The sequence below is a fragment of the Echeneis naucrates genome, chromosome 1 (genome assembly GCF_900963305.1).
Source record: "Echeneis naucrates chromosome 1, fEcheNa1.1, whole genome shotgun sequence".
Taxonomy (NCBI): domain Eukaryota; kingdom Metazoa; phylum Chordata; class Actinopteri; order Carangiformes; family Echeneidae; genus Echeneis; species Echeneis naucrates.
This window is the reverse complement of record NC_042511.1, coordinates 53,257-68,127: the sequence shown is the minus strand read 5'-3', so window position 1 is coordinate 68,127 and position 14,871 is coordinate 53,257. Positions and strand designations below refer to the sequence as shown.

At 47.4% G+C, this 14,871-nt stretch overlaps 3 protein-coding genes across 7 annotated transcripts; 2 read left to right on the top strand and 1 right to left on the bottom strand.

Annotated features, from left to right (window-relative positions):
* Window positions 1-886: 886 nt before the first annotated feature.
* LOC115060272 (serum response factor-like) lies at window positions 887-5,810 on the top strand. 4 transcript variants are annotated; one of them, XR_003842257.1, is made up of 9 exons: window positions 887-1,324; window positions 2,071-2,340; window positions 2,574-2,781; window positions 2,971-3,135; window positions 3,769-3,876; window positions 4,013-4,192; window positions 4,286-4,365; window positions 4,444-5,085; window positions 5,282-5,810. XR_003842257.1 is itself a non-coding variant. In XM_029528187.1 (8 exons), exons 1-8 carry the CDS (start codon window positions 890-892, stop codon window positions 4,528-4,530), a joined length of 1,533 nt encoding a protein of 510 aa, XP_029384047.1. In that variant the 5' UTR covers window positions 887-889; the 3' UTR covers window positions 4,531-5,267. The 4 variants fall into 4 exon arrangements, 3 of the variants coding, with proteins under 3 accessions (XP_029384047.1, XP_029384159.1, XP_029384229.1); XM_029528187.1 differs by lacking the exon at window positions 5,282-5,810 and having other exon boundaries at window positions 4,444-5,267; XM_029528299.1 differs by lacking the exons at window positions 2,971-3,135; window positions 5,282-5,810 and having other exon boundaries at window positions 4,444-5,267.
* An 873-nt stretch (window positions 5,811-6,683) lies between these two features.
* Window positions 6,684-11,337, top strand: eif4a3 (eukaryotic translation initiation factor 4A3). Its single transcript, XM_029493746.1, has 12 exons — window positions 6,684-6,931; window positions 7,496-7,568; window positions 7,647-7,713; window positions 7,801-7,863; window positions 7,957-8,089; window positions 8,193-8,273; window positions 8,370-8,511; window positions 8,742-8,880; window positions 10,230-10,345; window positions 10,560-10,667; window positions 10,856-10,983; window positions 11,171-11,337. The coding sequence occupies exons 1-12, from the start codon at window positions 6,778-6,780 to the stop codon at window positions 11,185-11,187; spliced, it is 1,221 nt and encodes a 406-aa protein (XP_029349606.1). The 5' UTR covers window positions 6,684-6,777; the 3' UTR covers window positions 11,188-11,337.
* Window positions 11,338-11,377: 40 nt separating this feature from the next.
* Window positions 11,378-13,981, bottom strand: soul4 (heme-binding protein soul4). Of its 2 annotated transcripts, none has more exons than XM_029496855.1 (6): window positions 13,879-13,981; window positions 13,061-13,287; window positions 12,717-12,802; window positions 12,496-12,637; window positions 12,185-12,365; window positions 11,378-12,015 (listed from the first exon to the last, which is right to left on the bottom strand). In XM_029496855.1, exons 2-6 carry the CDS (start codon window positions 13,218-13,220, stop codon window positions 11,841-11,843), a joined length of 744 nt encoding a protein of 247 aa, XP_029352715.1. In that variant the 5' UTR covers window positions 13,221-13,287; window positions 13,879-13,981; the 3' UTR covers window positions 11,378-11,840. The 2 variants fall into 2 exon arrangements, with proteins under 2 accessions (XP_029352715.1, XP_029352786.1); XM_029496926.1 differs by lacking the exon at window positions 13,879-13,981 and adding an exon at window positions 13,707-13,839.
* Between the last annotated feature and the right edge of the window lie 890 nt (window positions 13,982-14,871).

The following is a 14,871-nucleotide window of genomic DNA, read 5'->3' as shown; positions in this document are numbered from 1 at the left end:
GAGGAGGGACAGGAAGCATTATCTTCTGTCTCCTGCTGATGATGAAGGTGATGATGGGAGAGCAGCAGACCTACAGAACTACAGAAAACTGAGTCCACTATCTGAAACCACGAAGCCCCGCCCCCTTCCCTCTCCCCCCTTCCACGTGTATATGGTTGTGCAGTTTGAAGTGTTGTGCCGGACGACAGTCATGCCCATATAAGGAGCGGCTACGCCATAAAAGGAAATTTGTTTCTTTATATGGAGGAAAGTAGTTCCCGTTCATCTCCCGAAGAAAGCGTCAACTGCGAATATCCCTGCGCACAACCTTGACCAGTCACACGCCTTTTGTATGATTAAGTTTGAAGACTTCGTTATTTAACCGATCCTGACAAACTGCATCCGATTTTAACGTAAGAACGTTGATATAGTGCGCACAGTATGCAGAGCTATATTCCACAGCGGACGGATAAGAGCGGGTGCTGCGCGTCGTTTCCTTATGTGGAGCGGAGTGATTTGGGGGCCGAGCCAACTGACTACTGCAGAAAAACACAACTTTTAAACTTTATTCAAGTTTTTTGCTCAAATTGGACCAAATTTTACCGACAAAACTCGTGTGTACTTTCCGGCTGTGTTCTCCGGCCGTTCGGCCTGAAGTCTCTGGGATTTCGGACTTTGATGGACGGAAGTCTGGACTTGTTGCTGAACTGATTGGCCGGTTAGCTGCGGTTAGTTCGGCCGGCTAGCTTCCCGGAGCTAGCGGTCCCATTAGCTCACTCTGCCCGGCTGCGAGCTCCGAGCACCGCTGAGTGTTGGTGTTCTTACCGCTATCGCAGGAGCTTTGACTCGCCGAGAGGAGGTGGGTCCTAGGGCCGACGCGGGGGGAGGGTGGGGTGGGGGGCAGTGGGGAATGCTGGCCGGGAGCAGCGCCGGAATGGGCACCAGAACCGGATCCGGACGGACGGGTAACGGAGCGGGGCTGGTCGGACCGGGACCGAACACATCCTCCGAAATAGACGGAGGCCAGTTTGGGGACCGGGAGTTCACCACCGAGGTGATCTACAGCGGCTCCGACCAGGATTCGGACTCCGGGGATGACGAAGATACGACGGGTTCAGGCGGGGACAGGAGAGGGGTGAAGCGGGAGAGAAGCGACAGGGAGGTCGGGCGTCAGGCAGCAGCCCCCACCTCCGGAGGCCTGAGCAGCGGGTATAATCCCGGCGTACCTGGGGCCAAACCCGGCAAGAAAACTAGAGGAAGAGTCAAGATCAAGATGGAGTTCATAGACAACAAGTTGAGGAGGTACACAACTTTCAGCAAGCGGAAGACTGGGATCATGAAGAAGGTGAGTATGATGGGTAAGCAGAGGTCAGAGGTCAGGGTCTGAGGTTGGTTTCGGGGTGGTGACTCCTGGCCAGTGTTTGGTTGGTGTTTCCCTTAGACCCTGGTCTGTGGGATCTGGTAAGGGTTGTAGGTCAACCAGGTGAAATATCTCTGTGGTCATATGACCAGGTGGAAGAAACCATCATAAAAACCTGGTTTCCTATCTTGATCTGAGGATCGGGTTCAGCTTGCAGGTCAGACTCATCGGTTTCTGGTTTTTGAACTGTGACCTCAATATGGATGGAGGCTCAGCACACACAAAGAGAGCTGTACACTGTACAGATGCCACAGACCTCCATGTGCTCCAGAAGACCAAATATTGGTTTAGTCCACACAGTTTGATTCATTCAGTTTATTAAAACTTGTTCCTATCCTTCACTGATACAAATTTTGGTATAAGACCTGAATGGCTTAATTTCTTCTTAAACTAATGAGTAGATTGATTACTAACTTATTGTCATTGTCATTATTTCCATAAACTAATCCATTGTTCAAAGAAATGGGAGAAACTTCTTTATGAACACGTAGAAAAAGAGCCGCAGAACCACCACTTATTATTTGTCTTTATAATAAAAGTGATTGTTTTCGGGTAATAAAACTGTCAGGATCTGTGCTAGTCTGTGCAGGTTAAGCTTAATTGCTTTCTTGACATCAGCCATCAGCAGGTGTAAAACCTTAGAATTCTTTTTGCTCTTGTTCCTCCTGCAGGCATATGAGTTGTCCACGTTGACCGGTACTCAGGTGTTGCTGCTGGTTGCCAGTGAGACAGGTCACGTGTACACCTTTGCTACCAGGAAGCTACAGCCGATGATCACCTCGGAGACGGGGAAAGCGCTGATCCAAACCTGCCTCAACTCTCCAGACTCACCACCTCGCTCAGACCCCTCCTCTGATCAGAGGATGAGTGCCACAGGCTTTGAGGAAACTGACCTCACCTACCAGGTTTCTGAGGCTGATGGGTGCTCAGAGGTTGCTAAGGTACCACCAGACACACACAAATAAATACAGAGTTGTGTTGCTATGGTTGTTCCTTTTATGTCATCACCTCCTTGTGTGAATGAGTGTAGCTTGTTGGGACACTTAGCTCCTGGTTCAGATATGGTTCAGGTTTAGACCTGATCCTTGTTGAGGTCTAAAGCCTGTCATAGAACCTTGGACTGAGTTCCTGAGTCCACGTTACAGCTCCAGATCTGGTCTGTTTCTCTCTGCAGGATCTGATAAAGCCGGCATTCACTATTTCGAACCTGCCCAGCACCACGCAGCCCTCACCATCCTCGTCCTCATCGTCTTCATCCTCTGTGTCCATGCAAGTGCAGACCAGTGCCCCCTCCTGGCAGCCGTCCCCCTGTTCTTCCAATGGGACGGTACTGAAGACATCAGCCAGTGTTGTTCTTCCTGGAGGCTTCACCTTGATGCCAGGTAGTAGGACAGGATTCGTTGCACCCGCCCCCCCAATCCACCCACACCACCACCACAACCACCACATACACAGACTGACCAACACCAGCCTCGCAGCTCATTTCAGACCCTCACTCCTGGTGCTTGTGTTCAGTCTGTTGGCAGCTAACCTCTCTCTGGTCCGGCCCTACACCCTTCACCTGTCTACAGGTACATCGCTGCCCCCCGGCACACACACCATCCCCCTCAGCCAGCTGCAGGGTCAGCCGCTGGCCATACAGGGCCCTGTCACCCCAGGCCACACTACCACGCTGCACGCCCCCCCCCCACAACCAACCACGTTACTCCGCCTCCCTGCCACCGTGTCACTGTCAGGTCAGCAAGCTGTGTGTCGATATGTGTCTGAGTGTGTGTATATGTTTGTGCTGTTGATGCTTCAGTCTTTGGCTGCATACACACCAACATGCCTGAAAACACACATCACATGGTCGTGATAGGTGTATCCAGGAAGCAGTAGTTGTGAGTTCCAGCAACAGTAAAGGCAGTTATACATAATTGAACAACAACAGCTACAAAGACGTCAGCGACAATTAAATTCATCCTCCATGTTGTTTCTCTTCTGGTCAGTCCAAGCAGATAAGAGGCAAAATGGAGTGTTCCTGAAAGTCTCTGATTTAGGGGTTTAAAAACTCTGTGGAGTTGAGTGGTTGGGAAGGGAACAGAAAAGTCAAATTTAAAACCAAAGCAGTAGAAGAAGAATTGTTAATTTACAGGTTATTTTAATCCAATGTTTAATGGAGTGAAGTCTGGCATTGTTGGAGATTTCAGCATCAAATTTCCTCCTTGACTCACCAATATCTGTCTCCAGAGGTGGGGGAAAAAAGCAGTGTTAATTTTTCCAGCTACAGTACCAGCTGTGGTCATCAGCACCTGTTATCACAGGTAACACATTTCACCTGCTGAACCTGCTGAATTTTCATCTGTACATCAACATTGTGTGGTCATCAGGGGGCGGAGTCTCTCAGCAGCTGCAGACGATTCAGGTTCAAACCAGCAGTCAGCAGACCTCCACCAATCAGAACAGCTCAGACATACACAGCCCCCCCTCCTCCACAGGTAAGAGCACGACCCCATCTGTGGCCCGCTTCAGACCTGTTAGAACTGATCAGACCTCAGTCTGTGACTGTAATACAGGAGAAACTGTTCTAATTGGATCCTGATCTGTTTACTCTTTCTCTGTCTCTCTCTGCAGCCAGTCTTCCACCTTCCGTTGTCTCCTCATCTTCCTCTTCCTCATCTGTAGCAGGTCACATGATGTACCCGAGTGGTCACACAGTAATGTATGCTGCACAGACGCCGTCACTGGCCGATGGCAGCCTCACTGTTCTGAACACCTTCCCCTCAACTGGCCACAACCAGTCACATGACTCTGGTAGGACCATATTGATATCTGAAGCCTGTGAAATCATCATGATCAGTGTTTAGTTTGTTATGCTCTAAAATATTTTTTGTGTGTTTCTGTCAGGCGCTGTGCCGCAGGTCTTCCTCACATCTCTGCCTCCGGTGGCCACTCAGATCCCGGTGTCAGCTGTCCAGCTCCACCCGGTATAACAACAGTGAACAGTAGTTATGGCTCTATGACTCTGTGATCGTCTGCTCATGTCTATTTGTGTCCTCGTTCAGATGGTGATCAGTCAGCAGAGCAGCAGCAGCAATCTGACGGAGCTGCAGGTCGTCAGTCTGGACGTCCACCAATCAAAGGACGACTGATTGTCGCATCACATGCACATGGTCGTGCAGCAGGTCTTGTGAGGACTTTGCATTGACTTCTATTCCTTGTGGAGAGTCTAACCCAGACCCTGACCAGGACCCCTTGGTCCCTGTGAGGACTACTACTCCTGACAAGCTCCTGACAGATTTCAGAGATTAAACAAAACATGCAAATACACCACCATCATCATCATCACAAACAGTCATTTTTATTTTTTTCTCTTCCTGGTTCACTTCCTGTTATTTTTCACTCTCACAGAGTAAACACACCATGAAGAAACATGTGGCGTGGACATAGAAAATAACGCACAGTTGGTTACTAAAGGAACCCACAAGTTTCACTAAGCCACTGCTACATGGCTAATGTTATTAAAAGCATTAAAAGCTGTATACTTTGCAGTTCAGCATCAAACGTCCTCGTTGACTCACCAACATCTGTCTCCAGAGGTGGAAACATAAGGCATGCTAACCTCAGTAGAAGAGTGAAGGCTAACAGCTAGCTCTGGTCAGATAAGTCTCTGTGGAGTCCAGTCTGTCCAGCATCTGTTCTCACAGGTAACACACTTCCCTGCAGTGGCAGTAAAAACACATACATTACGGCCCTTTAATGTTCCAACTGGAAATAAAAATGACCACCATCATCATCACATCATCACATCACCACATCACCTTTGTGTGTGCGCGTGTGGTACAACAGTATGATGAATGTAGTGGTTTTTTTTTTGTTTTTTTTTTTGTTTTTTTTTTTTAGATGAACAACAAAACATAGAGGACCTTTTTCTGCCCCATTGGCTGTGTCGACAAGGAGGAAGTGACAGAGATCAGGATACTGTGTTTGATCATGCCATGCGTTTTTATTGAGTTTGATTATTGATCAGCTCATCATGTGTTTGGTCATTGTGCTGTTGATCTGATCCTGTGGGTCTGATCTTGGACTCAACAGTGGACTCTGAAGAGCTGGTCTGAGTCCAGTTCTGTACAAGAACTCATCAGACCAGAGGACAGGTTTCATAAAGCTGTTTTTAAATTTCTTGATGTGAAGTCATGCTCCATGCTGACTTTTTTTTTTTTCCCCCTCCTGTCACAAGCTGAAGCAGATATCTTTTTAAATGTGTATGTATAAGTTTTGGAATGGCCAGTTTTACTGCGTGGACCTTTTTATGAGATCTTCAGGGGGTTCAGTCTCATACAAAGCCCCAGGGCAGAGGGTGGTCCTCATATTATTCTTGCTAAGCTAACATTGAACATTGTGCATATTCTTCAATAAATCAGTGATTAATCATTGAGATGATGTCTGTGCTGGTGGTTGTAGTGAAGACATGGCAGTCAGTCCGGCTCACAAATGCTCTGCGGGAGGAGTCGGGTTTCATCCTGGTTCCTGTTCAAGATGCTACATCCCCATCAGAAGAACGTTATTGGGTGGAGGCGCGATGGAGTGAGGAGTCATTTAACAAAAAATTGTATCTATTAGTACAAAGGCCTGGGTGATCAGGAACTTTTTTCTACATTCAGACATACTGAGGTTGTTTTACTCGGGCCTAAACACCTTAGCAAAGCATTATGGGGTCACTCTGAACGGCATTACAGCCTTTGGCCTCCAGCTCCAGTGTTAGAATTCTGAGTCATTTTGATCAGAACATGTCCTTTGCCCTAATATAAAACAAGTCCCTACAACGGCCTTCTCTCACCTACGTAATATTAGAAAGATCAGAAAAAATCTTGTCTGAAGAGAAATTGAAAGATCGACTCCATGTATTTGTTACCTCCAGACTGACTCCTGTAATTCATCACTATCATTAAGTCCTGACAGTTCTCTGAAAGCCTTCAGCTGATTCAGAATGCAGCTGCATGAATATAAACAGGAACTGAAAAAAGAGATCACATTTCTCCTGTTAGCTTCTCTTCATCAGCTCCCAGTAAAGTTCAGAACAATACAGTTAAGGTTAGGAAACTACTGCTTTTTGTTTTTTGTTGTTGTTGGGAGCCCCTTTGCCCCCCATGTCTCTCTCTCTCTCTCTTGTTATCATTACACTCTGCTGCTCCCTTCCATTGTGACATCTTCTCCTACTGCTCATATTATCCTACTGCTATATAATAGCTTCGTATTTGTGACGTCACACAACGCGCCTTACGTCACCAGCGCGACACATGCGGCAGCCTTTCCCTGTGTTAGCCATTAGCAGCGCCAACGACCGCGCTCTTCCTTTCGACTCGCGAGTTTCTGTCGAATAAAACGCTAAGAGGACGATGGCTGCCGCCGGGACGCAGGGCAGGAAAAGGATCCTGAAGGAGGAGGACATGACCAAGGTGGAGTTTGAGACAAGCGAAGAGGTAGATGTCACCCCCACTTTCGACACTATGGGCCTCCGAGAAGACCTGCTCCGCGGCATCTACGCTTACGGTAGGTCGAGGATCCATGAGGCCCCCCAGGGGAGACTTTGCTTAGGATGCTAAAGCTAATTGTTTGTTCAGTTTCGCGGAGTTGACTTCTCCGACTTAAGTTCACAGCTTGGGTTTAGTTTAGCTAATTCTAGACTCGCAAGTTTGACTTAACCCGTTTTATCGTGAGTAAAGCGGGATAACGCTCATTGACTATCCGGTTAGCATTAGCAGTTCCCGGCTGCTTCCTAGCTGAAACCTCGGTCAATACAGACGATGTTGGTTGGACTCCCGCTAATCTCGGTGTGATTCTCCGGTCAAACAGTCTTCTGACGAAGCAGGTTGTGTGTTGACAGTAACGGGAGCTAGACTCGGATCATTAAATCATCCGAAATGTAAATGCGGTTCTGAGTCAGTCAGGACTATCACTCAAAGAGTTTCTGTTGTACACGTTGACCTGATCTAACATCTGGGCGGAACTCATGTTTGTATCAGTCGGATGTTGGTGGTACTAAGTGATGAAGATCCGTGCCCAGCTGTGCCTCTTGTTTCCAGTGGTTTAATGTGGTTGTGTTTTCTGTCACAGGTTTTGAAAAACCGTCTGCGATCCAGCAGAGAGCCATCAAACAGATCATCAAAGGCCGAGACGTTATCGCACAGTAAGAACTTCAGCACCTGACGACAGGACTGAGCCTGTCCGACCCAGGTCTCTAACAGCTTTTTTCTGGTGTGTTTAGGTCTCAGTCTGGAACAGGAAAGACAGCCACCTTCTGCGTGTCAGTGCTGCAGTGTCTGGACATCCAGGTCAGGGGTCAGGAGCAAATGAATGAGCACATTTTTGATTCAGGTGGGCAGTTGATGACATTATGTTCTGATGTGTCTTCTCCACAGGTGAGGGAAACTCAGGCCCTGATTCTTGCTCCTACCAGAGAGCTGGCAGGACAGATTCAGAAGGTAACCTCGACTGTGCAGATACAACCAGCTAATCACATGAGCAGGCTTTATAGTGACATGCTCAGTTCACTGATTGGTTCTCTCCTCAACCAGGTGTTGCTGGCTCTGGGAGACTACATGAATGTTCAGTGTCACGCCTGCATTGGAGGGACCAACGTAGGCGAGGACATCAGGAAGCTGGATTATGGGCAGCATGTGGTGGCCGGTACACCTGGACGAGTGTTTGGTATGTCAGCAACTGTGACCTCAGAGTAATTACCTATTTCTGTCCTGAACACTGATTGGTCACCAAAGCAGCCAAAAGGAATTGAACATTAGCTGTCTTGCAGATATGATTCGTCGAAGGAGTCTGAGGACCAGAGCCATTAAAATGCTGGTTCTGGATGAGGCCGATGAAATGCTCAACAAGGGTGAGATTTAGCACCGGGGGGGGGATTAAGAGTGGGACCACCACTCCAATCCATCAGATGGGACAGTAGAAGCCGGACTTGTTGTTTTCTATTCAGGTTTTAAGGAGCAGATATACGACGTGTACCGTTACCTGCCCCCCGCCACGCAGGTGGTCCTGATCAGCGCCACGCTACCACACGAGATCCTGGAGATGACCAACAAGTTCATGACTGACCCAATCCGGATTCTGGTGAAACGGTCAGTCCAAGAGCACAGATCAAGGGGTCGACCCTGAGCTCTAAAGATAGATCTAGATAGCTATGGACTCTGTGAGGCTGGACCAGAGTGAGGCTCTACCTGATCCTTATGGGTGATGTTGCAGTTTCAGTGAATCTCTCTCTCTGTCTGTCTCTCTCTCTGTCTGTCTGTCTGTCTGTCTGTCTCTCTCTCTCTCTCTGTCTGTCTGCATGGATGTCTCCTGCCCTCAGTGATGAGCTGACTCTGGAGGGGATAAAGCAGTTCTTTGTGGCTGTGGAGAGAGAGGAGTGGAAGTTTGACACCCTGTGTGACCTGTATGACACCCTGACCATCACACAGGCCGTGATCTTCTGCAACACCAAGAGGAAGGTCAGGCTCAACAAAACACTTAATACACACAGAACATGCAATTCTTTGGTCATCCACCAGATGGCATTCTGACTCAGCTGCAAGCAGCCATATTGTTTGGAGCCTGAAAGCAGGCTGTTACTGAAGCTGATGAAGGACACCAAAAGAATCTTCATATGCTGCTAAGTCACCTGAGAGCTGAGCATGAGGGCCCAGTTTTTGTCCCGACCGGGAAAAGCTTGCCCATTATTATTCTATGATTAGAATACAGTGGCCCTGAGAGCTTGAGACACTAACTTAATTTGACAAGACACTCGCAACACAGTAAAAAAAAAACAAAACAGGAGTCCTTCTGGGGACAGTGTTGGGCAGCGTATTGAGCTCTCAGTACCATTGTATCAGAAAGACGATGGGTTCAGATTTATCAGAGAAGGGAGTGTGCTCTACTCAGTTAGCTGAGATGATGTGGACTCAACTACAAATATTTCTAATTTCATTGTATATGTGTGCGTGAATCTATTTTTTTAAATTTCTTTTGTCTTTCCCTTGTCTAAGGTAGAAACACAGGAGTCAAATTCCTAGTATGTTTACACATACGTGGCAATAAAACTATTTATGATTCTGATTAGCAGGAATATGAATTTCATAAGCTGTCAGTCAACAGGGCACGCCCCCTAATTTGTGTGGCTTTTATCTTGGAGTAGAATTATTAAGAGTGTTGCCTTAGGTGAACAGTTCTGACACTAAGCTCAGATTTCAAAATGAAGCGCAGGGCTTAAAGGAATTCCGGAACCATGCCAGATCTCTGGTGAGTTTCTTTGGACTGAGATTAAAAAGAGATCAACATAAAAAAAAAACTTGTTGATATGGGATATTGTCCGTTGACTTTGCCTACCAATGGAATGAGAGTAAGGCAGCTTTCCCTCTCAACCAAACTAACATCACTAGCCAATCAGAAGTAGGGTGGGGTTGGGTCTTGGAAAACTTGGTTGAGATCAAGCAGCAGGTGATGCTGCATTCTAAACAACTTGAGAAAAATGAGCTCTGAATTGTCAAACTTGGAAATTACTGCTTCCAAAATAAACATAAATGGCTGCTGCACATGTTTTAGCATTCAGCAAATGGTGACATGCCAAACTTAATTTTTCTCTTCTGAGTTAACCTGTAAATTTCCGAGGTGGAATATAAGATTCTCAGTTCTGAGTTTGTCATTACAGGATTTTTTCTTACTTTAAGCCCTGGAACCATCTGTGTAGTTTTTCCAGTTAAAGACCAGTAAAAAAAAAAACTTGGGAGACGGGATCTCGGTTCAGGTCTTGGCAGTGTGCAGCAGAGACTCATGGGAAATTGAGTGCATGTGTGTGTTTCAGGTGGACTGGCTGACAGAGAAGATGAGGGAGGCCAACTTCACTGTGTCCTCAATGCACGGAGACATGCCCCAGAAGGAGAGGGAGTCCATCATGAAGGAGTTCAGATCAGGAGCCAGGTAATGGACACCAGGACTGATCGTGTGACTGATGCTGATTGTTTTTTCATGAATGAAGTTATTCAATGGTGGAATATAAGCGGCTCTTAGAATAGAACAGCTGTTGATGAGACAGTGGTCACTTGATCCTGACAGGTGCCGAAGATATTTGTGGCTGATGGTGTATGACTGTTGATGATGATGAACATGCTCATTGTGATGCTCTATGTTTCAGCCGTGTCCTGATCTCTACTGATGTCTGGGCTCGAGGTTTGGATGTTCCTCAGGTTTCTTTGATCATCAACTACGACCTGCCCAACAACAGAGAGCTCTATATCCACAGGTACGTCACCACATCACTGCGTATCACTCCACAGAAAGTAGTCCCCACCTTCATAAACACTTAGTAACCACCTGGAGTAGACAAGGATTTGTTTTATAATAATATGAATTAATATACACTACCAGTCAAAAGTCTGCCCAAACTTTCAGTCATCTGAATGACCCAAGTTATCCTCTAACCTTCTCCAGGATTGGTCGATCTGGTCGTTATGGTCGTAAAGGTGTGGCTATCAACTTTGTGAAGAACGATGATATCAGGATCCTGAGAGACATCGAGCAGTACTACTCCACCCAGATTGACGAGATGCCAATGAACGGTACGAGCAGCTGGCAGCCAATCACAGCCTTTGTTCCTTTCTGCTGATGGTGGTATCATGTCACACTAAAATAGGTTCTGGTGTCGGATGTGTCTGTAAGGTCCTGAATGTTCGTGATCCAGTGCTTCCTGCTTCCATTGTCCAGTTTGAAGGTTTGTTAACTACAATGTCTGTTCTCTCTCTGCAGTGGCTGACCTGATCTGAGCTTACCTGGATGACATCATACCAGAGCACCACCCTGAGTTCCTGTTATTTCCTGTCTTTCTTAGTTTTGTTTTTTTTTTATTAGTTTTAGAGTGTATTTCTTAAAGACCTCAGATTGGTTTTTGTAAATAAAGTTGGGTTTTTTTGGTTCCTTCATGAAGGAGTTTGTAGAAAAAAACAAACATTGGACTGAACAAAATTCACACTTTAATGTTTTCAACACAGATGAGTTAAAATAACAATGAAACGGTTTGGTCAGTTAGTGGGGGAGGGAGGGTTGCAGATGAAAACCTCAGAACTATTTGTCACACGGTCTTGTGGCACTGCCAAAACCACAGAGCCAGAACAGTCTAAGGTCAGTCTGAACACCCAACTGTCCTTCAGTCATCAAACTAATCTTTGTTCTGATTTTCCCTCCAGACCTGCACATGTAAATCATTCTGATAACGGGTAGGTGTAATAGGAAGTGACATCATCTGAGCTGGTTGAGAGACAGGTATTTTGATTGGACAGGAGTGATTGAAGATATGGCTTAGTGCCAAGACCTGCTCTGATTGGTTAGTTTGATATTAAAAGAAAATCAAACTCAACTTCAGGAAGTGTGTCAACAACAAAACCAGCCAGTCATAGGGAAACGTAGAAGAGGGAGGAGTCTACAGAGTGCGTCTGATGAACCAGATCTCATTCCTGCGCCGTGGAACGCCCGGGTTTTCGTACACAGCCACCACGTAGTCATCTCGTTGGAGGTCATCTGTGACACCAAGGATCTCCCACAGCAGACTGATCTGACGGGCCACTGTCTCCTCTGTGGTCGTCCCCAGAAATGTCCTGTCAGCCAAGCAGAAACGCATCTGATGAAAGCAACAGCATACTGATTTTGTGAAGTCGCCATAAAACTAAGGTGTCCGGTTCTTTGTGTTGTATCAGATTTTTTTCTGTTGGTTGAACCATGGCTCTGATGGAGCCAGCATGTAGACAGAGGGAATGATGTACCAACCTGGCAACAACTCTGATTGGCTCTCTGTAGATGATGGTGATGTCAGGGTCACAGGGCTGGGGGGGTGTTGTCTGAAACTCAATGGGCAGGAAAAAGGAAGTCTGGACATCTTTCTCAAATGTTCCATCCTTCTTAACGTGGATGTTACTGATCACAGGAACGGTCATTCCCAGGTATCTACCTGCACACAGCAACACTGTAAATCAACACTGAATCGCACCTAACAAGGACAGGGGAGTTCATTTTGGTCTGTGTAGGGGGTGATGTCAGTGGGAGGTGCTAAATAAGGTGTGTTGGGGATAGAATCTAACCTGCAGAGTTCTCTTTGCAGATGAAGCGCATCAGTTTCATGAAGGCCATGGAGATGCTCTGCTCATAAAGCTCCTCCCCCTGACTCACACAGGCCCAGTGTCCTGCAGGGTAGACCCGCTCCTCATACAGCACCTCCCCCATCTGTGGGGAAGACCACACCTATCTGAGCAGACAGCACCGGGGTTGGGGTCTACATGTGGCCTACTGTCCCACTCCTTACCTTCTCGTGGCGGGAAATCGGAGCGAAGGTGAGGGGCTCTCGCTGCTGGCTGTTGCGAGTCATTTCCTGTATGGGTCCAGTCATGTCTGAAAAACAAGTCCAGGTGAGGGACACCTAAACCACCTCCAGGTCCAGACCTTCTGACAGCCTCTGCTAGATCAAGTCTGACGCTGCCCTCAGGACTGAGTAACACCTGAAAAACAGGAGCAGACCTGATCCTCCAGCAGGGTCTCAAGAGAATCAGGTCTGTTTCCAACCCCAACTCTTCTGTCTGGTCCTGGAGCTAGACTTTATAATCACATGCAGGACATTGGTCTTAGTCTAGCTGGACCTCCGCCACTCACCTGGGGGGACGGACACCTGGTGGGTGCTGGCGACCGCCTGCCAGTGAGCCAGCAGTCGGTCTCTGTCCTCCTCGCCCATTGGCTCAGGGTTGTCTGTGATGTCATCATCCAGCTGCTCGTCGTCCAATCCCTCAAGGTCTTCCAGAGAGATCAGAGCCATGACGCCAGAGGAGATGAGCTTTGACTGGCAGAGACAGTTCAAAGATGGACTGAAATATGAATTCGTCCTGCAAAGACAAAAACAACCCGATCAGCTGATCAATAACTGATCAGGTTACTCAAATCACAATGATGCGGAGATCTGGTCTTTTCTGCTGCGAATATGAGCTCAGTGATGAGGACTCAGCTGCTGGTCCAGATCAAGGACCAAGTCTTCGTAAGAGTCAGACCCGGATCTGGACCAGGTCAGGGATTCGGGTCATGGTTTGGGGTCCTTTAATTTGCAAATGTCTTTCCTCTTAAATACTGATTTTAGACTCTTATTTTGTAACCCGGATGTAAATGACCACTTTGTATATCGGTAAATCGTTTAATCTCGAGTCGATCTGAGTCCGGGAACTAGGAAACTAGGTCAGCACAAGACTGACACCGACCCCGGGTCCTCTCCAGTCCCGCTCGGTTTGAACCGTGACGACAGCTGGTTTACCGAGAGAGCGATCGTGGTCCTGACCCCAGAGACCGGGACCGGACCAGGGTCAGTTAGCACGGTGGATTTAGCCTGGTTAGCATGGGGGTCTGTCTCAGCACGGGGCCGTGGACCGGATTGAAGTCCAGTCAGACCAGTCCTCCACTCGGTCATCTCCGGCTGTCCGACTCACCTGGCTGACGTCAGAGCGGTCCGTCAGGTGAGTCCGCGGCTGCTGACGCCGTCACTCAAAACAAATCCACTTTTCCGCTGCTTCCGGCGGAAGCTGCTTCCTGAGCACTTCAAAATAAGACCACACACTTCCGGTTACATTCAGCACCGAAGAGTCCTGGTCCTGAGGTCTCGACTGCAGAGCTGGTTTTCATCTGGTCCCTTCTGCTTCACTTGTCCACGTACGATCATCCGAGCCAGCAGACCTGCAGGGTTTCCCCCAACCGGCTCATCTCATCAAGTGTGATGAGTTTATTATTTAATTTTATTGAAGTTTAATTAATGAAAAACTGAACCGGGTTGACTCACCGAGTTGAACTGTTTCACACACACGAAGAAAAGATGTCGGCGCCATTTAAAACCAGCTTTGAATTTTCTACACGTTCAGCAAATCAGCTCATAAAATTTTCATCACACCCCCCATCAGCACACACACACACACACACAGACCCCCCACCCCCGGTCAGGGAGGAGTGATCAATTATTTAGATGGCGCTGAGGTCGAAACACACACACTGATGGAGGACGGACACCATCACTTGTGTTGTTACTGTCAGTGTTTTATTTATGTTTGTTGACAAAATCCTTCAGTGAGCTGATAGGGTGACAAGGAGATGAGGTGACAAAGTTGCAAAGAGTGTTCAAGAAGACTTGATAGGGAGGAAACAATCATCATCATCATCATTGTGATGTGAGTGAATGTCATGCAGTTGTGATATTGTGTAGAAATTAGTTTGCAGGTGATGTCACTTATAAACTCCGCCCCTCCAACCAGTTAGTCTTATTCATTGGCGGGAACCCAGCTCCTCCACAGCTCCACCCCTTCACAGTGAGTGACACACAGGAGCACAAGAGCTTACTGTGTCATGTGACCCTGAATCATGATGTCATCACAAACTCTTTGGTTGATTGGTTCAGACATAACATCATCCAGAATACATTGAAGCTTTCCCTG